Here is a 24,441-nt window from a genome sequence, read left to right as displayed (position 1 = left end):
AGCCCTGGTCGTGGCTTCCCTCTTCTGCCTGCTTCAGGGATGGCTGTTCTCCTGGTTTCTGTCCTTGGCCTTCCTCTCTCTACATTCTCAGCCTCAGGAATCTCCTCTTAGCTCATGTGGCTTTAACTTGCCCTCCAGTGGGGACAGTTCCCAAAGCATTAGCTTCAATTCCAGCCTCTACCTCAAGCTTTAGACTCACACTCCCTTTTTTCTAACAGGACATTTCTCTCTACCTGTTTCCGTGGGCCCAAACTGAACTTAACCTCTCTCTCAAACCTGTTCCTCCAGCCAAGTTCCGTGTTTCCATTGTTGGTACCATGGTTTATAGAGGAGTCATCCTTACTTAGAATCTCAACCCACCATGAGCCATCTTTGAGCTCTCCATGCAGCGCATCACCAAGATTCATTTATTCTCCCTCTACTCTGTTTCTATCTTTGCTTAGTTTTAAGGGAAGTTTTTTTTTTTTTCTTGCATGAAAGTAATACCAGGGACTTCCCTGGTGGTCCAGTAGCTAAGACTCTGTGCTCCCAATGCAGGGGCCCTGGGTTCCATCTCTGGTCAGGGAACTAGATCCCATATGCTGCAACTAAAGATACCACATGCTGCAGCTAAAAGATCCCGAGTGCCACAACTAAGACCTGGTACAGCCAAATAAAAAAATTTTTAAAGTAATATGATCATGGAAGAAGTCAAGTGGTACAGATTTGTATAAAGCAAAAAACACATTCCTCTGGTCCCCAGAGCCCACTCTCTGGTGGTAAGCACAATGAATGTGTGCAGCGTGGCTGTCCTGACTTTTCCTGGGGACACTGACTCATGACCTTTTCATTCCCACTAACACTGCCATTGAGACCTCTTTTCTTCTATGTGAAGTTAAGAATCCCTGTGTAAAGGTTAATCCCCCATGCAAACAGTTTTATTTATTGGCTGCACTGGGTCTTCGTTGCTTTGTGCAGGCTTTAATTGCCATCAGTGAGGGCTGCTCTTCCAGTGTGCGGTCTTTCTCATTGTAGTGGCTTCTCTTGTTGCAGAGCACAGGTTCTAGAGCACACCGGCTTCAGTCATTGCAGCTTGCAGGCTTTAGAGGGCAGGCTCAGTAGTTGCGGTGCACAGGCTTATTTGCTCCACTGTGTATGGAATATTCCCAGACCAGGGATCAAACCTGTGTCCCCTGCATTGGCGGGCAGATTCTTATCTACTACACTACCAGGGAAGTCTGAAAATTTTTTTCCCCCAACTTATTTGGCTGTGCTGGGTCTTGGTTGCTCAGTTGTGGCTTGTACAATCTACTTCCCTGACCAGGGATGGAGCCAGAGCCCCTCTGTTGGGAGCTCGGAGTCTTAGCTACTGGGCCACCAGGGAAGTTCCGTGAAAATATTTTCAGAGAGTTAACAATTTTTCTTTTTTTTTTTATGATAGCAATTTTTAAAAAGCAATCTTAAATTTGTTCTGATTTTATTTGGGTGATAAAAAATCGGGAGAAAGGTCAGGTGGGAAGGGTATAGAATGAGGAGAGCTGGCTGGAATCTTGATGCCCTTCTGGAGGTCCTTCGTGGTCTGGATGGACAGGGGGCTACTGCGGTCGAGGCCTTATCGGAGAGGCACCAAACTCACATTCCAGGGAGGCCAGGAAGGGGACTTATCTGAGTTCAGTGGGCTGTGCGGAGTCTGTGGGGAACCTGAGAGCAAATGCTTCTTCTATGGCCACCGTTTAGCTGCCCTCCAGCCTTTTGTGTTCTTGTGGTCACGTAGGTCCAGGGGTGCTAAAAATTCCAATTTTTTGAGAAAGGCTGTATATTCAGATTTTTATGTAAAATACCGTGATTTGAAAATATTCTATGGTCGAAATAATACACACCTATGAACCTTTTTTTTGTTGTTGTTTTAATCATTGTGTTTGCCTTTTTTAAATTTGGCTGCACCAGTTTTCAGTTGCAGTAGGCAGGATATTCGATCTTCTTTGCAGCAGGTGGTATATCTAGTTCCCTGACCAGGGATCAAACCCAGGCCCCCTGTATGGGGAGCGTGGCATCTTAGCCACTGGACCACCAGGAAGGTCCCTGAACCAGTTTTCACTTTAACTTTATCCAACAATCACCAGTTTTGTTTCCTGAACCTGCAATAATGGGGTATGGGTGGTCTACCCTCCTCCTTCCCCTTGTCCCCCCCAGCTCTGGTTACAAAGGGTCATGAAAATGAAGCCATGGCAAGCTGGCAGAGGAGCTGTGGCACTAATACTGGTGGTACCACTGACGCGGGGGTTGGGTGAAATGGGAGACCATAAACCTCTGTGAAGGGAAGCCGAGTATGCTCATCGTGGACCCCCTTCCCTGTGGATGTGGCAGACAGCTGTGGTTCTCTGCAGAGTGGGCTGCCCACCCTTTATGTGTCTAAACTAGGCGTCTCAAAGAGAAAAGTATTTAGATCCCGACGGCTGTGGTAAGACTGTGAGGTTCAGACAGACCCCAAGCAACCATCTGTGGCCCTTGAAACCCGTCTGGAACCTATTTATCTATTTGACCTGTTCTTCCTCTTGAGCTTACACATTCCATATGGTTAACTACCTGTTGTGTGGAGTAAATTAGGAAAAGAGGAGGAAAAAAACTCCTTAAAAAACTATTAGGAAAGGGGATGAGGAGGGCTCTTAATTCCTGTATTTAGGGGTTTGATGGAAAAGCGTGTTTTTAGTTATATTTGTGCATGTATATATGTATATATACACACGATATCTCACAAATCTTGAACATACTTAATTTCAGTATTTTTCAGTCTTGGATTGCAATTCACAGTAAGATATGCAGTTGACATTGTTATCTAGTGCACACACATTGAACCGTATGAAATTGACAGTATCCCACCCTTGACCTATAAAATGGCAACTTTATATTGTTCAAACTAAAAATAATACAAAGAGAAGTTTTACACCATAATATTTACTCTTTTTGTGAGACCCATTAAATTAATAATAATTTACCTGCTGTAGTATACTAAATTGCAGTATACTAAATATACCTATCACTACCACTTGATTCACCACCGACTACTTTATTTAATCTTTACAGTAATTTAAAGTGGGAATCATCACTCTCTCCCATCCCCTTAAACATAAGGTGATTACCTCACCACTTGGACCACCACTGCACTTTAATCTGTATCTCATCTAATCTTTATTAAGAACTTCAAGGGATGGGTACCAACAGTGAAGTCATGTGGAGTTTGGAGAGGTCAAACACTTGTTTCCAGGAGCAGGGCTAGGAAGAGGCAGGTTTCAGATTTTAATAATTTCATAATAGTGAAGTTCAAGCTACTTTCACTGCCTTGTACCTAAGAACCAGACCCAGACTGTAAACCTGGGTTTTGCAGTACTCCAGTCTAACTGCCACCCCCCCGCCCGCCCCTTCTATGGGCTTTACTTGGTTTTTAAGAGAAGGGTGGGAGTGTGTGTGTGTCTGTGTGTCTGTGTGTGTGTGGCGCGCGTGTGTGCACTTGCTTGCTTAAACTTTCTGCTCCGCTATCCTTTTTCCCAGGCCTCTGCACTGACTGGGGGTGGGCTTTATCCCTGGGACCACCCCCTCCCCCAGTCCAGCCGCAGCTGGAAGTCTTCACAGATCTTCATCTCTCCTCCCTGCCCCCACTGGCGACCGGGAGGCCGACTGTCTCCTCGGGTCTTTTCCAGATGTACGTCTGCCACAGATCCCCGCCCCCCGCAACCAGTATAGAGAATGATGAATGAGGACAGGGGAGCCGTCCTGGTGGGAAAGTGTCGTCGCCTTGAAAAGAGAGGGAAAGGGAAAGGAAGTGGTTGGGGGGAGGGGAATTGGTGGAGCCGAGAGGCCGCGCGGCGCAACAAGTCTGGACAGCGGGGACCCAAGCCTCCTCTGCTCGGCCAGTAACGTTGACTCCCTCAGGAAGGCTTGGGGAAGTGCTCTAATCCCAGTACTCCCTGGGAATTTGGGCTGCATATAATTTACTGCAGTCCGCACAATCCACTCAGGGACTATCCCAGAGTTGGCTTCCAGCCCTTGCAGCGCCGAGTTCCCAGTGCGGCTCCCTATCCTCCGCAAGACTGCGCTCCAGTGCTCTTCAGGCTTTCTCTCTGCAGGTTCCTCCCAACTCTTTCTGCCATTCTCTGGCCAGGGGGGCGGAGTCGTACCTCCTCTCCTGTTCCTTTAAGAGGCGTCGGCTCCTCCCCTTTTGGAGTCGCCGTCTGACGCGGGATGACAGCAGCGAGTTCGGTATGTCTATGCAAATAAGCGCCCCCTGTGGGCCAATGGGGAGCGGAGGTGCCGGAACCGCGGACCAATGGGGCGGGGGTGCAGGGGCTCACCATATAAGGAGCGGCCTCGCCATAAAAGGAAACATTGTATCTCTTTATATGGGGGGAAGGGTCGGGGGATCCCTCGCCGCCAGCGCGTGGTCCCGGCCCCCTCCACCCGCCGTCTCGGCCGCGGCCGGCAGCCCCTGCCCCCCGGGGGACGCTGACGGCCGCCGGGCGCGCCGCCCTAGCGTACGGACAGGGGGCGCTCCGCGCGGCCTGGGGCAACCCGGGCCACAGGGGCAGGAAAGTGAGGGCCCAGGTCGGCCCGGGCGTGCAGGGGCCCCGGGTTCGCAGCGGTAGCGGCGGCAGCGATAGCGACATTAGCAGCAGCGGGAGCACCGGGTTGAGCCGGGAAGCCGATGGCGGCGGCGGCGGCGGCTCCGATTCCTCGCTGACTGCCCGTCCGCCCTCCTGCATTGAGCGCCATGTTACCGAGCCAAGCTGGGGCCGCGGCGGCGCTGGGCCGGGGCTCAGCCCTGGGGGGCAGCCTGAACCGGACGCCGACGGGGCGGCCGGGCGGTGGAGGCGGCGGGACTCGAGGGGCTAACGGGGGCCGGGTCCCCGGGAACGGCGCGGGGCTTGGGCCGGGCCGCCTTGAGCGGGAGGCTGCAGCAGCAGCGACAACCACCCCGGCGCCCACCGCGGGGGCCCTCTACAGCGGCAGCGAGGGTGACTCGGAGTCGGGCGAAGAGGAGGAGCTGGGCGCCGAGCGGCGCGGCCTGAAGCGGAGCCTGAGCGAGATGGAGCTCGGTGTGGTGGTCGGTGGGCCAGAGGCGGCGGCGGCGGCCACGGGGGGCTATGGGCCGGTGAGCGGCGCGGTGAGCGGGGCCAAGCCGGGTAAGAAGACTCGGGGCCGCGTGAAGATCAAGATGGAGTTCATCGACAACAAGCTGCGGCGCTACACGACCTTCAGCAAGAGGAAGACGGGCATCATGAAGAAGGTACCGGGCTGGGAGGCTGGCCGGCCAACGGGAGCCCGGGAGGGTGGGGACGCGTAAGGGGAACCCGGGAGGAAGGCAGAGGCGAGGCGGAGGTGAGAGGCGGCGAGTCCGCAGGAGGTGTGTGGGAGGGGTTGACTGTTGCCCCGGGAGGGTGAAAGGGGAGGGGCCGCCAGGGAAATGTGGGGAGAGGGGAGATGCCGCGAATGTCCGGAAAAGAGAGGAAAGGCGCCGAGGTGGGAGTGACGGGCGCGAGAGAGGAACCCGGCCCTTGCAGAGCGGAGGAGTGAACAGTGGTGATGGGAGGCTGCGGGGCTCCCGGGGAGGTGGTGAATGAGGCCGGGGGGTCAGTAGGTCCAGTGCTCTCTGGTGTTCCGGGGAAGGCGCCGGAAAAGCAGGGAACAGATAAGAAGGTATGGGGGCGAGGAGGCTAGATCTGTGTAACAACAATGAGCGAACATGTGTGGGAGGAAGGTGGGCATCGCTAGAGTGGTGTTGGTTGGAAGGACAGGCAGGGCTGATGACCAAATGGGGCTCAAGAGCCCCAGTTAAGGGAGCAGGGCAGGAAAACGGATGCTACCCTGAGCATTAGAAACCAAGTCCTGCGATGGCCATGGGTCTTCATGCATCTACTGGAAGCTGGCACACTCCCTGCAGGACAGGCCTCAGAACCATTTGCCCTTGGGATAAGTGGGCTTTCCAGCCCTAGGGAAAAATCGGTGCACGGAGTTTGGGGAGAAGGTTTGCAGAGGTACCTAGCAATGCCTCCTCTTCTAGCTGATTATCCAGTGAAAAGAATGAGGCAAGGAGTCATCTTTGGGCTATAGAAGATATGGGAAGGAATGGAAGCAGAGGAACTGGGAAACAAGAAGCTTGAACTCTGGAAACATTGGCCGGTGTTTATATCCATCCCATATAGAAACCAAGGCTGCTTCCAGTGGGTTGTGGAACTTTATTGGGAGTGAGGATGCCACTTATGGGGCCATCCTTGAAGGCCCCTTCCTGGCTTTATGGGAGGGTCAATTCAGTCTCTCAGTTAATGTCCCACTCTTTGTGACCCCATGGACTGAAGCACACCAGGCTTCCCTGTCCATCACCAACTCCCGGAGCTTGCTCAAACTCATGTCCATCGAGTCGGTATTATGGTAGGGTAGTAGTTGCTAATGTAGCTGCCATCTCCCATCACTCCAGACACTGTTGCATCGAAACAAAGAAAGTGAAAAGGGGGAGCAGAGTTCTATAGAGCAGGACAAAATGGCAACAGGTTAGTGCCTGTGCAGTTTCTGGAAAGAAATATGGGACATTTAGAGTTTAGGTGGCTCCTTATCCCTGACATCTATGTGACACTCAGTGTAGTAGCGACTTCATCCTGGTCCCTGTGATGGTGAGAAGGTGGTGGGAGCCATCTGAGGCTCTGGCACCAAGCTGTAGTGAGGAGCAGCTCCCTGGGCCACTCTGTGTCTGCTGAGGTTATATGCTCTGTCACCGGGAGCTGTGACTATTTGCTTGGGGTATCTGCTGGTCAGTGGGGCTGTTCCTCAAAGGAGGGGCATGGGGGTTTTCTACTCTTCAGCTAACCTTCAGATATCCTTCAGACAGGACCCCCTTAGAGTCACTGGAGAGGAAGGTCATTATGGGAGTGGGAGCTTGAGATCACTGTGTACTTCCCTCTTTCCTGCTAGCCAAGGAAGGTAGCGATTAAACATTTTGCTGTTCTACCCATCTCCTCCCCCCTACCCCCAGGCCTATGAGCTGTCCACGCTGACAGGGACACAGGTGCTGTTGCTGGTGGCCAGTGAGACAGGCCATGTGTATACCTTTGCCACCCGCAAACTGCAGCCCATGATCACCAGTGAGACTGGCAAGGCACTGATTCAGACCTGCCTCAACTCGCCAGACTCTCCACCCCGCTCAGACCCCACCACAGACCAGAGAATGAGTGCCACCGGCTTTGAAGAGACAGACCTCACCTACCAGGTGTCGGAGTCCGACAGCAGTGGGGAGACCAAGGTGTGTTTGGGTCTCCTGTCTGAGGGGAAGGAAGGGGAGGGACCTGACCAGCAGAGAGGGGAAGAAGGGGTCTTTCTCCCTTAGCCTGGACAGCTGGATAGGTGCCTACTGATGTGGAGTGGAGCAGGGTTAGTGCCCCACATCTTAGGGTACAGGTGTCCATCCTTGCTATCCTGACAGAAGGCCGGCCCCCTAGATAAGCGGGCGGCCTCCGTGCCCATATAAGGCCGGCTCCGGCTCCACGCCGGCCTCCCGCCTGCAGCCCGCCTGCCTGGCAGGGCTCTTGCATTCCTCCCGCCAGCTGTCTCCCTGCTGGGGGCGGGGGCGTCGTTTAGCCCTGCCCTCCTGGCTGACTGGGTCGCCCAGGAATAGGAAGGGAGCACTTATGGGTTCCAGGGTCCTGGGAAGCCAGCACTGTCAGCAGGCCGGCTGATTGGCTACGCTGGAGACTACCTTACTAGCCAGCCGCCTGCCTCTTCAGGATGTCCGGGCCTGCGCACGTTAGGGAGTGTATTCACTCGGCTGTTAGGGATGCCGGCCCTGGTTACGCCTCCCCCTTCCTTTTCCCGGTAAGGAGAGGGGGCGGGGCTTCCTCCTCTTACTGCTCTCTGGAGCTCCACCTTCCGGGTGGCCCTTCACGAACTGGCCAATCGGAGGAAGCGGCACTGTTTGCCTTAGCAACGCCTCCGCCAATCAGAGGCTTCGAGCTCCACTGCTTAGCCAACGTCCGGCGCTGACCCACCTCCAGGATCTGAGCCCCACTCAGTTCTCTGGGCTTGGTTCTCAGCTCGTGGCTTTCTCCTTCTTCTAAGAACAAAGGTTCCCTGAGGGGAGAGTCCGCGTTCTAAACTCCCCAATATTTTAGTGGTAGGGTTAGTTTATTCCCAGGACATTTGGCTGAATGTATAAAGTCTTTGGTGCTTCATTGCCAGACCCCTCAAGATTGCTCTCAAACCCTAAGTTCCCTGAAAAACTGAGAAATCTATCTCAGAAGCAGGATCTGGGAGAGGCTCACCACTCCATCTTTACTCTGGGTGTGTAGGATACACTGAAGCCGGCGTTTACCGTCACCAACCTGCCGGGTACCACCTCCACCATCCAGACAGCACCCAGCACCTCTACCACCATGCAAGTCAGCAGTGGCCCCTCCTTTCCCATCACCAACTACCTGGCACCAGTGTCTGCTAGCGTCAGCCCCAGCGCTGTCAGCAGTGCCAACGGGACTGTGCTGAAGAGTACAGGCAGTGGCCCCGTTTCTTCCGGAGGCCTCATGCAGCTGCCTACCAGCTTCACCCTCATGCCTGGTGAGTCACAAGGGGCAAACTGAGCATTCTAAGAGGGGTTTAGGGCTGGTGCAAGGAGAATGTCTTTTCTTACTCAGAAGGAGGATGAACAGGGGCCAGAGCCTGAGAGAAGCCTCTTATGTCCCATTGGTAGGCATGCCTCTCCCCCTTGGGACTTGAACTGTCCTTGTCAGTAAATTTCCACCATACACTCGGGCCTTGCCTAGCAAGCCCAGCCCTGTGCCCCCACTGCCACAGGAACAGGAGACATTCTACCACTTCCCTGCCTTGACTGGAAGGCAGATTGTGTCCTTGATGGATGGGTGCCTGCTCCTGTGTCAACCAAAGAGTGTAGAGGCAGGGTCTGGGGCAGGGGAAAGCGGGAAGGGCAAGAATGGAAGCCCCTGGAGATAAGATTCTGGACCTCAGGGCCTCTTTGGCTCTCAGGAAGGATAGTGATGGGAATTGGGGATAGAATGGCAGCCCCTGGGCCTGGGGGTGTTTGAGGGAGCTTGGTGAAGGTGGTGGTGGTGGTGGTGGGTAGGACAGAGCACGAGTAAATCTCTGTGTCTTCCAGGTGGGGCAGTGGCCCAGCAGGTCCCAGTGCAGGCCATTCAGGTGCACCAGGCCCCACAGCAAGCGTCTCCCTCTCGCGACAGCAGCACAGACCTCACGCAGACCTCCTCCAGCGGGACAGGTATAGCTTGAAACTCTGTCACCTCCCTGCCCTGCCTCATTCATGAGACCTAGCAGCAGGTGCCCAGGATTATCCATCCTGTAACTAAGGTCAGCAAATTTCTTAATGTGGAGACTGAGGCTTTGGGGTTAACCCTTTCCCTAATCCTTATGAGAAAGTCAGGTGAGGATGGCTAGTTTTGAATCCTGCCCTGCAGTGGGGCTGTGGATTTCAGGAAGAAATTGGGGACCATTGAGGCCACTCTCCTTCTCACTCAGGTGTAAAGCCTGAGGCCCTGAAAGAAGTTCCTTTCCCAGAGACACATATTTGCTCAATTGCCAGGAAGGATTTACAGAGCAGTTGTCTCCTTGTGGGAGGGTATCCTAGCTTTTGAGTAATCATAAGTCCCCTCCATGTCTCTAGTCATTTTAGAAATGATGAGACACTTCCAAAATAAAATTACTTTGAAGTTCTTGTTAATCACAACCCTGTTACACAGAGTTTGGTCTGTGGAAGGAGGACCAGCATCATCTGGGAGCTTGATAGAAATGCAGACCCTCAAGCCTCACCCCAGACCTACTGAGTCGGAGTCTGCACTTTTAACAAGATTCCCCGGTGACTGTACGCACATTAACATTGGAGAAGTGCTTGTTTAAAAGCTGGTTATTAGCCGCATGTTGAGGAAGAGGGAGGAGGAGTAAGAACAGATGAGAAATGGGATGGAGGCTCTTTCTCAGAGAAGAGTATCTGAGTCTCCTTGGCTTGGGTCAGTCATTGTAATCTTTGTTTTTCCCAGGGCCTTGGGGTCTTGGAACAAAGCAGATAGATAATCGAATAGAACGATGTGATAGGATACACTGAAAGGTTGGTGTGGTTGTGTTCAAGAAAAAAATAAGGCTTTTCTCAGTCGATGACAGGGAACAGAGGAAGGAGCTTTGTCTAGGTTTCAACCTGGGAAATGGCAGGAGGACTTTGGAAGCCGGGAGTTCCTGGGGGTGAGATGGGGGCTCTCAGTCATCACCAGTGCCGACCTCCCTGACATGTGTCTGTGTTTGCCAGTGACGTTGCCTGCCACCATCATGACGTCATCTGTGCCCACAACTGTGGGCGGCCACATGATGTATCCCAGCCCCCATGCGGTGATGTATGCACCCACCTCGGGCCTGGCTGATGGCAGCCTCACTGTGCTCAATGCCTTCTCCCAGGCGCCATCCACCATGCAGGTGTCCCACAGCCAGGTCCAGGAGCAAGGTGAGTCAGGGGCAGGGCTGCAGAAAGGAGGACCATTTCCTCCCTCACACACACAGACATGCACACACACACTCACATGCCTCCCCTCAACGTACATGCACACACACATACCCAAACCAGATGCTCACACATATACCTCTATGTATACACACACAGATGCTTCCACATGCACTCGAACACCCACACTCACATGCACACCTGACACATTTGGACACTCACACTTGGGCACTTACATCTGAGACTCACCCAGTCAACTTGTGCACTTATCATCACACCTCCAAAATCTGGAAGTTTCTCTTGAGCAAGTGATTTGAGTCTCTCCTGTGGTTATCTCATGCAGGTGGCGTCCCCCAGGTGTTCCTCACAGCACCATCTGGGACAGTGCAGATCCCAGTTTCTGCAGTTCAGCTTCACCAGGTAGGTGGGGGCACCTTCCATTCCAGCCAGCCAGCCTCTTCTTTATCTTGACTTGGGGGATTTCATTACTGGGTGGTCCAAGCCCAGATCCTTAGCTGGGAGGCCTGTCTGTTTTCCTGGTCAGGCCTGGGTGGTGGGCAGGTGGGCAGGCAGGCAGGGGGCAGCCTGAGCTGGCCAGTCAGTTCCAGCCCCCGAACCCCTCCTTACATACCCCCTTCCCTCCAGATGGCTGTGATAGGGCAGCAGGCCGGGAGCAGCAGCAACCTCACCGAATTACAGGTGGTGAACCTGGATGCCGCCCACAGCACCAAGAGTGACTGATCCGCCCTGCCGCCCTGGACAGATGGCCCAAGGGACGGCACCACTTATTTATTGTTGCCTTTTCACGTTTTCTTTACACACATGTTGACGGGCCGCAGGAGGGAGGCAGGGAGGAGCGTGGGCAGCCACAGGACTGAGCCCTCTCACTCCAGCCAAAGAAATGGGCCAGCCTGCCCTCCACCCCGGCCTCCCGCCCCCTCCCCTCCTCTAGCTCCACCTCCCATTTCTGTTGCCGGTGGGGCTGCCCTCCCTCCTCAGACTCCCCTTGCCAGCTTGGCTCCGTGTTTTCCATGAGTATTAGCTTACCCGATGGGACCGTGCCCCCCACCACCGTCACACACACAGGTCTCTGTGGGACTAGGCACTGTGTCCCCCTGAGGAAGCAGCCGGTGCGGGGGCGGGGTGGGGGGGTTGCCCTCTCCCCAGTCTCCTTGCTGACCCCACATCAGCACTGTGTCTGCCACAGGCTGGGTCAAAAGAGCCTGCCCCCTGCCCCTCAGGGAGCCAGCTGGGGAGATGGGGCTTCTTCCCTCAAGCCGGGCCTGTGGCCCCTACAGCTCCTGAGCAGCGGGGCCTGTGCTCCAGCACAGCAGATTCCCAGGGCGACCTGCCCTGCCCTGCCGCTCCCTTCGGAACTCCAGGGGCTGCTGGCTTGGAGGGAACCACCCGTGTTCCCCTGTCTTCCCCCCTCTCCTCCCAGCTGCTTTACTTAAAGTTGATTTTGAACTTTTTATTTGAGGAGACGAAGTGAAAACAAATCTATAAATATATATTTTTAAAATATTTAACTTTTTTTTATGGCGTTTTTCTCGTCCCCCTCCCTGCCCAAGCTCCCCTTCCCTGGGGAGCCCTGAGGCTCCCCGGAACTGGCTGGGCCTCTGGGGACAGAGCCACCCCATGAGCTTGGGGCTCGCCAGTGTGGGGGGGAGATTGCCCGGTCCTGGGTTGTTTCCAGGAGAAAACCGGGGGAGGGGCCCTCAGGCCATGCCCCAACGGGGTGGGGAGGGTGACCCACAGCTCTGGGCCTCTTTTTGCCCTTCAGAGCTGTTGCTAGGGAGAGGGAAGAGGGAGACCAAATGTGGGTGGGGGGTGGGAGGGTGTCAGAGGCAACTGACTTCATTTGTGCCACATGCATGGACATTGCAGCCTTGTGCGCCCCCAGGCCTGCAGCTGCCTGGGGCCCAAGTTGCAGTGAGCAGGGTGGGGTCTGGGAGGGGGCAAGAGGCAGGATTGGGGGGCAGAAGAAATGGGAGCAGCTCTTGGGCTGAGTGTGGGGTTAGGGGAGCCAGAAATGGCAGCTCTCCCAGGGAGTGAGCAGCTACTGTAACTTTTTAAAATTAAGACAAAAAGCCTTGAAGAAAATGACTTTATTTTTCTAAGTGTAACCTCAGTATTTATGTAATTTGTACAGGGGCCGTGCCCCACCCCCTCTGCCCCCTTTGGGGTAGATCTTGAGGGTGGGCCAACATAGGGGGAGGGTCTTTTACCCTGTGTCAGAGCCTACCTTCACCACCTGTATCAGAGAGGGAGCTTTTTCCGAACAGGGCAGTGGGGGGTGGGTGGAGTTTTATAACCCCTTAGGTCTGCCTTGAGTAGAAACAAGCCCGCTTCTGTGATTAGGTGAAGGGGTGGGGGAAGTTTATACATACAGCCTAATTATCATGGGGACGATTTGCCGACATGTTTGAGAACCTCCGGACCTCTAACCCCCTTTGCTGTCTTGCCCCAATTTGGGGTGCCAAGATGGAAGCCATCTTTCCGGCTTTCTCCAGAAGACAGCAGGGGACTTATGGGTGGCTTATGGATTGGGGCATGGCAAATCAGGGGTCAGAGAGTGGGGGAGCTTGGGACTCAGGTCTGCAACTGCCCAGCCCCTTTTCTCTACTCTTTGTTTTCACTCCACCATCACTCACTCACTCCCCTCTCCCTCACGCTGGGGAGGAGACCTTGATGAATTCCTCCTCACCTTCCCACAAAAGACAGCCCCAGTGAGTGAATCAGGCAAAGTGCTTATAATGTGTGTCGTGCGAGCGTGGCCTTGGGAGAACATGCGTGCGTCAAGGATGAGGTGGCATTTTTACATGCAGCGGCCCTTGATGTTTCCCTTCCTCGGTGGCTCTGGGGTGTGTGTGTGTGTGTGTGTGTGTGTGCGCGCGCGCGCGTGTGCCCGAGTGAATGTGTGTGCGCGGATGCGGGGTGTGTATGTTAGTGTTTCTACTTCCCCTGGGATGCTGACCCAGGAATAGTGGACATGGTCACAGTCCTATGTACAGAGCTTTCTTTTGTATTAAGAAAAAAATACTCTTTCAATAAATGTATCATTTTTGTGCACAGACTGTGGGGTCTTTGCCTTTGTTTTACCATATTGAGGGTGGGAGGTATGAACACAAACGTGCTGAGAAACAAGCACGTTCTTGTTTAATGAAACGCAAAGGGGGTGCTTTGGGCTGTTGAACTCTACTGATTTGACTTAAGGAACACATCAGGGGTGATGGTTAGGGCCTTTATCTTCAGCCCCAGCTGTGCTAGGTGCTTAGTCAACACAGAGAGAAGCAATTTTACTATTAGGGAAAAGAACGCAACCAATCCAAAGCCTCGGGTATGGGAAACTCACGGCCACGTGACCTAGAGCAAACTAAGAGGACAGCCCTAGGATGAGAGTGTGCGTTTCGGTGGGAGACGAAGAAGGCAGACCTAGTAAAGGGCAAGGAGGGCTTCAAAGCCGATATTGGAACGGAAAGGGCGGCCTACGCCTGCGGAAAAACGGGCCACGCTACCACGACCCCAAGGCAGCGCGCCCCCAGACGCAGGTACTACGCATGCTCCGCTGGCGCACGGTGCCGCCGCCGCGCTCGGCTCTGGGCCGCGGTGGGACCCGTAGCCGCCCGGCCGTGCGCACACTGGCGGCGTGACCCGGAAGGGAGCCGCGGACGAGGCGGGGCCAGCACTGCGGGACCGGCGCCGGGCCCCAGCGAGGGCCGAGCCGGGAGGTGGGAGGTGAGTGGAGAGTTCCGCGCCCTCCGCGCCCCTGCTCCGTCCCTTCCCCGGTTCCTTGCCCACTCTCCGTGGCGCTGACGACAGGAGCGAGGTCTTGCCGAGATTCGCGTGATCCAGTCGGTCGGGTCAGCCTCTTCCGACCGCGCCCCCCCACCACCTCCTCCGCCCCCCAAGCCCGTTCTCGCGGCGGGTGCGGGCCTCGCGCGCCGCCCCTGCTGGCTTGCAAGCTCGGGCCTGACTTGCCACCGACGCCTACCTGCTGTCTCATCCCCGCAACCAAGACCTCGCCTCCGCATCTCAGTTTTTTGCTCCTGTTCTCCAGCCCTTCCTCTCCCCCCATTTAGTCCTTTCCGATTGTGTTACTTCATCCCGCTCATCAGTTGTCCATCGCACATCACTTGGTTACCTCCCTGTCTTGCGCTCCCCCCCACCCCTCCCCGCATGCTATCTGGACCCCTACCCCCTTCGAGAGCCACATCCGTCTTTCCCCTCCCCTGCACGCCTTTCTTCTACTCTCATCCTCTATCCCTGGACCCCAACATGACCCCTGCTCTGATCACCATTTCTTCATCTGGGTTTGCTGTCCCGTTCTTATCCTCACCATTCCCTGTTGACCCCACACTCCTTCATATCTTTCCCTGATCACTAACATAGCCGTCACTGCGCACCTGCTTATAATCTTATTCTGACACATTAGCGTTCTACTTACCTGGGGACGGCTCCTACCTTCTCCCTCGCTAAGAATAGTAGTATTAGATTCTGTTTACTGAGCACTCTCACTGTATGCTAGAGGCTGTTCTGAATGCTTTATATATGTGATCTTAGTAAGTGTTTATGACAATTTTGTAAGTTGGGTTTAAATATTAGTATCTTGCAGAGGAGAAAACTGAGGCTTAGAGATTGACTTTTCCAAAAGTATGCATATAAGAAGTGAAGGAGCCAGAATTCAGAGTCCCATTTATCTGAATCTGTACTGTATTGCCTCTCTTAACACTTCTACTGTCTCCTGACCTCATTCCCTACCCTTCAACTCCATGGTTATTACCTCCATCTAGATCTACTTAACTTAGACCCTTACCATACATACAGCATAAGGGCAGGGTGGGACTTGCTTTTTTTCCTCCCATAATTTTATTTGGATCCCTAGTCCCCTCTCCCTTTCCCAATGTTCTCATACCTTTTTCTCATCCAGTCATCTGCCTCCTTTAGTCTCTCTTCTTAATATCTGCCATGACCCACCCCTTTATACCCACATTCCCGCTTTAATCTGTCATTTATGCTCCCTGTCCTGCCCCTTCCCCATCCTGACTTTCCTGACTTGTTCTGGCCCCACTGTCTCACAGGCTGCTGTCCTACCTGCTCACCCACGTCATCCTTCTAAGTCCTGATCTGTACCCCTCAGCCACCCTCCTGTTCTGCCCAAATTGTCCTGATTAACCATCAGCTCTTTTTCTTACCTTGCTTTCTATTCTTCTCTTCCTCTCTTGTAATTTCTTCCATTTCGGAAACCTTTTCATTTCCTTCTATCACTGTTTTTCACTCCGTTCTCCTTGTTACAAATCCCAAAGTGTGTTTAGGTTATTTTTTCCATCCTATCCTTGGCCTTTTCTCTTTGGCTTCCAAATTCCATGCAGCCTACCAGTCACCCCTCACCCTGTCTGCACCTCAAGGTTCCACCCCCTTCACGTAGGTTTTTCTCTTTCCCACAGTGCCTCTGTCTCTCTCCTGTGTGTCCCAGGAAGTCAGGATGGTGGGAGAACGGCGCACTGGGGACCTCATGGTGCCCTTGGGGCCCCGGCTGCAGGCATATCCCGAAGAGCTTCTTCGACAGCGGCCTGGACAGGATGGGCATCCTGAATACCTGATCCGATGGAGTGTCCTGAAGTGTGGGGAAGTGGGCAGAGCGGGTGTGGAGGAGGGCAAGGCAGAGCACATCCTCATGTGGCTGTCAGCCCCTGAGGTCTATGCCAGCTGCCCCATGCTTTTAGGGGAGCGGGCGTTATCTAAGGGACCTCAGCACGAGACAGCTGGGGGTTCAGCAAGCTTTCCCCGAGACCCAGGCAGTCTGGATGATGTAGCCATGGGAGAGATGGAGGCAGACGTGCGAGCACTGGTGCGCAGGGCTGCCCGGCAGCTGGCAGAAGGTGGGACCTCGAGCCTCACGGCCGCTGTGCTCCACACCATCCACGTGCTCAGCGCCTATGCCAGCATCGGGCCCCTTACCGGGGTCTTCAGGGAGACGGGCGCCCTGGACCTACTCATGCACATGCTGTGCAACCCTGAGCCTCAGATCCGTCGGAGTGCCGGCAAGATGCTGCAGGCCTTGGCAGCCCACGATGCTGGTGAGAGACAGCCATGGGAAGAAGGGAGCCCCTGGAGAGGATGGGGCCACAGGAGTAAGAACAGGAAGAGGAGGGGTTTCCCAGCTCTGGAAGAGCACCTAGTATTTGGTAGACATCAATTTCATTGCAAAGGGAAAATGTAGATTAATAAGCCATCACAGGTGCAGAAACAGGATAGAATGATAGCACCTGGTTTAGCTGTCTGTTCTCAGGGCGGAGGCAGAGAAGAAACAGGAATAAGTTTATATGTTCTGGTTGGAGATTTGTTAGTTGGTTGTGAAATCACTTTCATGAGTTATAGCCAACATTTTTTTTAAATGTTAAACGTCAGCTCAGAGCACTTAGTGTAAGTTTTGTAGTATGAAGTGTATGTTTCAGTTTCACATAGTGTTCTTTCATGTCAGGTGACTATGTGAAATGTATCTCTTCCTGGGAGTCTCAGCCACAAGTTTGAAAGCCTCTGGGGTCTCGGATAGACAGTTTGGGGACAGGCAATGTGGAGAGGCGTAGTGGGGATTGAGGAGAAGATCCGGATTCGGTGTGCATTACAGGGAGTCGGGCTCACGTCCTTCTGTCACTGAGCCAACAAGACGGCATAGAGCAGCACATGGATTTTGATAGCCGCTATACTTTGCTGGAACTGTTCGCAGAGACCACGTCTTCCGAGGAGCATTGCATGGCCTTTGAGGGCATTCACCTGCCTCAGGTACCCTTGCAGCTGTGGGGGAAAGGCTGTGTACAAGGGCCAGGGCATGATTTCTGAAAATGTGGTTCAGGACTGCACCAGCGCCAGGGCTGCCTGGGGAACCTACTAAAATGAAGGTTCATATTATCCTCCCCACTCAGCGTCTCTGAGATGAGAACCCAAGAGTCTGTGTTTTAAGGCATTCCTTGGGTGTTTCTTATGTCAGTCACAGTTTGGGAACTGCAGGTGTGGGGATGAGCCCTTTATCTTTTGCTGAAGAGGCTGATGTCGAGGGAAAGGAGAGAGGCGGGAGCTGGGAGAAGAGGAAGTTACACCATGAACTGTGTCCTCCAGATCCCAGGAAAACTGCTCTTCTCCCTGGTGAAACGCTACCTGTGTGTCACTTCCCTGCTGGATCAGCTGAATAACAGTCCAGAGCAGGGGGCCGGAGACCAAGGCTCCCCAACCTCGAGGGAGGATTTGGGCCGGGAGAAGAGCCGGGGGCAGCGGGAGCTGGAGTTCAGTATGGCTGTGGGCAACCTTATCTCGGAGCTGGTGCGGAGCATGGGCTGGGCCCAGAACCTCAGCCAACAGGGCACGTTGCCACCCCGGCCGACCCGGTCCATCTTTCAGCCCAGCATTTCAGGCCCCAGCCTTTTACTCCCCACCATCGTTGCGACCCCAAGGAGGCAAGGGCAGGCCTTCCGCCAGCGCGCTGAATTCTCCAGCCTTAGTGGCTACGGTGAGTACGTGCAGCAGACCCTGCAGCCGGGCATGCGAGTGCGGATGCTGGATGACTACGAGGAGATCAGCGCGGGTGACGAGGGCGAGTTCCGGCAGAGCAACAATGGCGTGCCCCCTGTGCAGGTGAGCAGGGCCACCGCTGGGGGGTCTGTCTGCGTGGGGCATCGCTGGGGCTTCATGCTTCATGCTGGGAGCTCTGGCAGGCCACCCAGGGAGAAAACCCCTAGAGAACTGGAATGTTTTCAAGAGGATCAGTGAGGGAGAGGGGGCTGTTGGAGGGCTGGGAGAATCTGGCAGGAGTGGGTAGGCTGTGAGGTCAAGGAGAAACTCCCTTAACCGGGAGGCAGAACTGATATATCCAGATATCCCCACCCGCAGCAGTGGTGTGGGCACAGAGGGAGTGTGGGAGCAGAGGCCTTCCAGGTTAGGAGGAGAGGAGAAGCGGGCATGCCTTGGTGGGGGAAGGGGCCCTTGTGTGCTAGAGGTTTCCCAGGCCTAGCTGGTGTGCCCCTGAGGGCTCTATGCCCCAAGTCTGGATCTGGCTGTCCTCTCCAGCTTGCCCAGCTCGGGGTTCTCAGGGCTGAGCCCTCTCTCCTCTTCTGCCTCCCTTCCTCCGCACCAGGTCTTCTGGAGGTCGACAGGCCGCACATACTGGGTGCACTGGCACATGCTGGAGATCCTGGGTCCCGAGGAGACTGCCGAGGACACGGCTTCAGCGGCTACAGAGGAGGGGGCGGGGGCTGCTGTGCCAGGCACAGGTGAGCCAGGGAGGAGACGAGGACACGGTGTCTGAACAGAGGAGGAATAGGCAGCATGCAGCCCTCTCAGGACCACGAGCTGCCCCAGACGTTCAGAAACCCATTCAGTCCCCCGGCGGAGGCTGAGGCCCCCGGTGCCTGTCTCCCCAGCACTCCCCTCCTGGGACTGGAAGCCGGTGGATGGGCTCTACTCTTTGCCATACCTCCAGCCCGAGCCTCAGAAGAACGAGAGACTGGGCTACCTGACCCAGGCTGAGTGGTGGGAGCTGCTCTTCTTCATCAGGAAGTTGGACGTATGTGAGCAGCAGTCAATTTACCAGAGTCTTCGGGAGAACCTGGATGAGGTATTACAGACGGGAGATGCCTGGGGGGGTTTGGGGTGGGGTTAGAGTTGGGATTCTCAAAGGGCCTAGATCTGATAGAGTGCCTCATGAACTATGGAATGAGGTTCGTGACACTGTACAGGAGACAGGGATCAAGACCATCCCCGTGGAAAAGAAATGCAAAAAAGCAAAATGGCTGTCTAGGGAGGCCTTACAAATAGCTGTGAAAAGAAGAGGAGCGAAAAGCAAAGGAGAAAAGGAAAGATGTAAGCATCTGAATACAGAATTCCAAAGAATAGCAAGAAGAGATAAGAAAGCCTTCTTCAATGATCAATGCAAAGAAATAGAGGAAAAGAACAGAATGGGAAAGACTAGAGATCTCTACAAGAAAATCAGAGATACCAAGGGAACATTTCATGCAAAGATGGGCTTGATAAAGGACAGAAATGGTATGGACCTAACAGAAGCAGAAGATATTAAGAAGAAGTGGCAAGAATACACAGAAGAACTGTACAAAAAAGATCTTCATGACCTGGATAATCACGATGGTGTGATCACTCATCTAGAGCCAGACATCCTGGAATGTGAAGTCAAGTGGGCCTTAGGAAGCATCACTACGAACAAAGCTAGTGGAGGTGATGGAATCCCAGTTGAGCTATTTCAAATCCTGAAAGATGATGCTGTGAAAGTGCTGCACTCAATATGCCGGCAAACTTGGAAAACTCAGCAGTGGCCACAGGACTGGAAAAGGTCAGTTTTCATTCCAATCCCAAAGAAAGGCAATGCCAAAGAATGCTCAAACTGCCGCACAATTGCACTCATCTCACATGCTAGTAAAGTAATGCTCAAAATTCTCCAAGCCAGGCTTCAGCAATACGTGAACCGTGAACTTCCTGACGTTCAAGCTGGTTTTAGAAAAGGCAGAGGAACCAGAGATTAAATTGCCAACATCCGCTGGATCATCGAAAAAGCAAGAGAGTTCCAGAAAAACATCTATTTCTGCTTTCTTGACTATGCCAAAGCCTTTGACTGTGTGATCACAATAAACTGTGGAAAATTCTGAAAGAGATGGGAATACCAGACCGACCTGCCTCTTGAGAAATCTGTATGCAGGCCAGGAAGCAACAGTTAGAACTGGACATGGAACAACAGACTGGTTCCAAATAGGAAAAGGAGTACGTCAAGGCTGTATATTGTCACCCTGCTTATTTAACTTCTGTGCAGAGTACATCATGAGAAATGCTGGACTGGAAGAAACACAAGGTGGAATCAAGATTGCCGGGAGAAATATCAATAACCTCAGATATGCAGATGACACCACCCTTATGGCAGAAAGTGAAGAGGAGCTAAAAAGCCTCTTGATGAAAGTGAAAGAGGAGAGTGAAAAAGTTGGCTTAAAGCTCAACATTCAGAAAACGAAGATCATGGCATCTGGTCCCATCACTTCATGGGAAATAGATGGGGAAACAGTAGAAACAGTGTCAGACTTTATTTTTTGGGTCTCCAAAATCACTGCAGATAGTGACTGCAGCCATGAAATTAAAAGATGCTTATTCTTTGGAAGAAAAGTTATGACCAACCTAGATAGTATATTCAAAAGCAGAGACATTACGTTGCCGACTAAGGTCCGTCTAGTCAAGGCTATGATTTTTCCTGTGGTCATGTATGGATGTGAGAGTTGGACTGTGAAGAAGGCTGAGCGCCAAAGAATTGATGCTTTTGTAGTGTGGTGTTGGAGAAGACTCTTGAAAGTCCCTTGGACTGCAAGGAGAGCCAACCAATCCATTCTGAAGGAGATCAACCCTGGGATTTCTTTGGAAGGAATGATGCTAAAGCTGAAACTCCAGTACTTTGGCCACCTCATGCGAAGAGTTGACTCATTGGAGAAGACTCTGATGCTGGAAGGGATTGAGGGCAGGAGGAGAAGGGGACAACAGAGGATGAGATGGCTGGACGGCATCACGGACTCGATGGACGTGAGTCTGAGTGAACTCCGGGAGATGGTGATGGACAGGGAGGCCTGGCGTGCTGTGATTCATGGGGTCGCAAAGAGCTGGACACAACTGAGCAACTAAGCAACTGAACTGAACTGCCTAGGGGAGGGTGGAGTGAGGTTAGAGAGCTTAGAGATTAGAGAGCTGAGGAATCCTTCCCTGGGGATAAGGCAGAAGCTGGGAGGGTCTAGGAGGCAGGAAGTGTGCAAGGCCCCAGTGGGAGGTGGCCCACCTCCTGTTACTGTCCCCAGGCCCTTGGTGTCTGCTCCTTCCTGAAGTACATGCCTTTCTGTTGGCAGAGCCCGGGTAAGAAGGCCCTGGGTGAAATCTCTGTGCCCGTGGCCATGGCAGAGAGTCTGCTGCAGGTTCTCAGGGATCGGTTTGAGGGCAGCACCCTCAGCGACCTGCTCAACTCCCAGATCTACGCCAAGTACAGGCTGCAGCCCGACGCTCTGAGTGGCTCGTCATCTTCACAAAATCACTCCAGTACCCCGGATCCTGAAGAGGAGTCGAAGTCAGAGGCCACCTTCTCAGAGGAGGAGACCGAGTCCCCCAAAGTGAAGGCTGAGCCCCCCAAGGCAGAGGCAGAGCCGGTCAAGGGAAAAACCGAGCCGCCCATGGCACAGAGCGATTCGCAGCTCTTCAACCAGCTTCTGGTGACTGAGGGGATGGCTCTCCCCGCCGGGATGAAGGAGGCAGCCAGTGGTGAGTCAGGTGCTGGGAGGGGAGGGCAGAGGGGTGGAAGCAAGTCCTGGGTGCTCCCCAGAGAAGTGGGTCGTCAGAGGGGAGGGCACGCCGTGGCGCGAGATCACTTCTGCGTGAGAAGGTACATTGGAAGCTTGCATCCATTTTCCTTCCTTGGACCTTGATTATGTACAGTCTGTCACTGCTGCCTTCCTTCAGCGTCCCTGGAAAAGGAGAGTCCGTTTTCTAGAGTATCATCGTCTTCATCGCCTGACTATTAAATCCCTCACACACAGTTGGGAACGTCCTGGATGCGAGCTACAGCAGTGAACAGGGTGTTCAAACGTCAGTAGGATAATTGGGCTTGACCGTTAGAGAGTTCCGAGGTGTAGATGCCACAGTTTGTTTTTTTTTAAGCCGCCGCCTTTCCCTCACGACTTTCAGAAATGATTAGAGCCTTGCGCGGTCCTGGGCCACGCAGCTCCCTGGACCAGTACGTGGCAGCGGTCGTGGCCACTGTGCAGATCTCCAGCGTGGACACCAGCCTGCAGCTCTCAGCGCTCTGCGCTCTCTCCCAGGCCGTGGAGGAGGTCACGGAGCGAGACCACCCTCTGGTCCATCCCGACAGATTCCTGAGGTTAGAAGGGAAGGGAAGTGGGGGTTACGGTGTAAGCTGTCAGCTGAGGGAGGATAGTGGTAGGCAGGGAAGGAGCTAGGAGATCAAGAGTTAGAAAGGCTGGGGGAAAGAAGGGCCAGCTTGAGGCGTAACTGAGCAGGAAGGTGGACTGTATGATGGTTAATATTCTTGGAGCACTTGTTCTGTGCCAGGCCCTTGTGCTTAAAGTTTTATAAGCATTCTCCCTTTAAATCCTCCCATCTCCAGAGGAAAACCTGATGCTATTCTTATCCACTGTGTGGACCAGGGACTGAGGCTTAGAGGATTTAAGTAACTCGCCCAGTATGACAGGTAATAGAATCGGGATTCAAATTGAGGTCCTTTTGGCTTTTGAGTACTTTTTTTCCCTCCCTCTCTACTTTCTTCCTATTAAATTAAGAAATAATTAATGAATTAATTTGGCCACATCAGATCTCAGTTGTGTCGCGCAGGGTCTTCGTTGCATCATGCAGGATCTTTCATGTGCGGCGCATGGACTGTCTAGTTGTGGTTTGCAGGCTTAAAGCCCCTTGGCGTGTGGGATCTTAGTTCTCTGACCAGGGATCGAACCCACGTCCCCTGCATTGCAAGGCAAATTCTTAACCACTGGACCACCGGGGAAGTCCCCTAAAATTTTTTAAAAATACTTGTTAGTTACAAATAGTACACCATTGCGTTCCTTTTTTAAAAGATCCGGAGAATGAAAAGTCGAAGTCCCTTTTTACTGCTGTGGTCACACATCCAAGCACGTATCCTTCAGCCCTTCTAGAGGCTTATATTTGTTAGTGTGTTTGTGCATTTGAGTTTTAGTAGATGTGCTCACACTCTGTTTCTGCAGCTTTCTGCCTGCACGCAGTGTGTCTGCGTGCGGTATGTCCGTCCACGTGGTGCTGCCTCATTCTCACTGCTGCCTTGGACTCTGCAATATGATTATACTCAAAATCAAATGTAGCCTTAGTTTGTAAAATTTTACTTTCTTGAAGCATATAGTTGATTTACAATGTGATGTGAATTTCTGCTGTACAGCATAGTGACTCGTTTGTATATTCTTTTTCATATTCTTTTCCATTATCTTTTATTTGAGGATACTGAATATGGTTCCCTGTGCTGTATAGTAGGGACTTTGTTGTTTAACCATCCTATATATAATAGCTTGCAGCTGCTACTCCCAAACTCCCTGTCCATCCCTCTCCCACCCTCCTCCCCCATTTGGCAACTACACGCCTATTCTCTCACATACAGTGTTCTAAGGGATCTATTTTTCTTCACATCTGCCAGCACTGGCTATTATCATTTTCAGAAATCTTATAAGATTGACAACATTTTAAAGTGATTGGTATCTTTTTGTCTTTAATTTCTTGAGAAGATAGGCATATTTGCACGTGCTTCTTGTATTCTGCTATAAATATTCTTATCCTTTGCCCATTTTCTTATTGGGTCTTTGTCTTTTTTTATTGATTTGCAGACATTCTGGATATTAATTCATTATTGCTGTTCCAAATATTGTCTCTTCTATAATCATATTTACTTTATTTTCTGAATATAAAATAATATATATGATCCCTATAAGAAAATGAAAGTTACGAGAATAACGATCATCTGAAAAGCCTCTGTGCAGAGATAGTCACTGGTAACATTTTAGTCAACATCCTTACATATTTCTTTGCTTATCCATGTGCATCACCTCTGTACATTAACTTGTTTACAGTAAATCAGGGCTCCAGAGAGGGGGATATATATTTAAAATACGTTTGGTTCACATTGTAGTCATCGTAAGGCCCATGGGAGAAGACAGAAAGCAGCTCTACATGGGGAGGGACCATTAGTGCTCTGGCCGCTGGTCCCCGTCAGAACTTGGTGGGGTTATGGCTCTGTGGGCCCCAGGATCCCTGCACCTCCAGGCCTTGAAACCCCAGAACAAACCCTGTTGTCCACCACAAAAGGCAGGAATAAACACAGAACCTTCTCAGTACTTTTGTTTGTGTTATTTCTCAGGATTTGTCTTTTTGTCCTCCATTCCTTCCCAGTTCCCAGACCAACTTCA

General features: G+C 52.8%; 2 protein-coding genes across 12 annotated transcripts in view; both read left to right on the top strand.

The window, feature by feature from the left end:
* The first annotated feature begins 4,366 nt into the window (after positions 1 to 4,366).
* SRF (serum response factor) lies at positions 4,367 to 13,550 on the top strand. The gene is made up of 7 exons (XM_040249600.1): positions 4,367 to 5,260; positions 7,001 to 7,267; positions 8,310 to 8,571; positions 9,128 to 9,247; positions 10,286 to 10,477; positions 10,818 to 10,894; positions 11,120 to 13,550. Exons 1-7 carry the CDS (start codon positions 4,745 to 4,747, stop codon positions 11,213 to 11,215), a joined length of 1,530 nt encoding a protein of 509 aa, XP_040105534.1. The 5' UTR covers positions 4,367 to 4,744; the 3' UTR covers positions 11,216 to 13,550.
* A 598-nt stretch (positions 13,551 to 14,148) lies between these two features.
* CUL9 (cullin 9) overlaps positions 14,149 to 24,441 on the top strand; it is a 41,938-nt gene continuing 31,645 nt past the window's right edge. For 10 of the 11 annotated variants that reach the window (XR_005722715.1, XR_005722716.1, XR_005722712.1 and 7 more), the window contains exons 1-8: positions 14,171 to 14,217; positions 15,920 to 16,554; positions 17,106 to 17,260; positions 17,594 to 18,106; positions 18,606 to 18,741; positions 18,892 to 19,085; positions 21,358 to 21,763; positions 22,187 to 22,379. Coding sequence is in view for 6 of the 11 variants with exons in the window: in XM_040249560.1 (XP_040105494.1) it covers positions 15,960 to 16,554; positions 17,106 to 17,260; positions 17,594 to 18,106; positions 18,606 to 18,741; positions 18,892 to 19,085; positions 21,358 to 21,763; positions 22,187 to 22,379 (2,192 nt within the window). In the remaining 5 variants the exon portion in view is untranslated. Of the gene's footprint in view, positions 14,218 to 15,919; positions 16,555 to 17,105; positions 17,261 to 17,593; positions 18,107 to 18,605; positions 18,742 to 18,891; positions 19,086 to 21,357; positions 21,764 to 22,186; positions 22,380 to 24,441 lie in introns of all 11 variants that reach the window. The other variant, XM_040249557.1, reaches the window with a different exon arrangement.

This window comes from Oryx dammah, unplaced genomic scaffold (assembly GCF_014754425.2).
Source record: "Oryx dammah isolate SB20612 unplaced genomic scaffold, SCBI_Odam_1.1 HiC_scaffold_11, whole genome shotgun sequence".
Lineage (NCBI taxonomy): Eukaryota > Metazoa > Chordata > Mammalia > Artiodactyla > Bovidae > Oryx > Oryx dammah.
This window is presented reverse-complemented; position numbering and strand designations above follow the sequence as displayed.

Excerpts from the sequence above, each read along its gene's own strand:
- SRF (XM_040249600.1), top strand. The coding sequence starts at position 4,745 with ATGTTACCGAGCCAAGCTGGGGCCGCGGCGGCGCTGGGCCGGGGCTCA. Across the intron at positions 5,261-7,000 it reads AGACGGGCATCATGAAGAAG|GCCTATGAGCTGTCCACGCT; the intron begins GTACCGGGCTGG and ends CCCTACCCCCAG. Across the intron at positions 8,572-9,127 it reads CAGCTTCACCCTCATGCCTG|GTGGGGCAGTGGCCCAGCAG; the intron begins GTGAGTCACAAG and ends TGTGTCTTCCAG.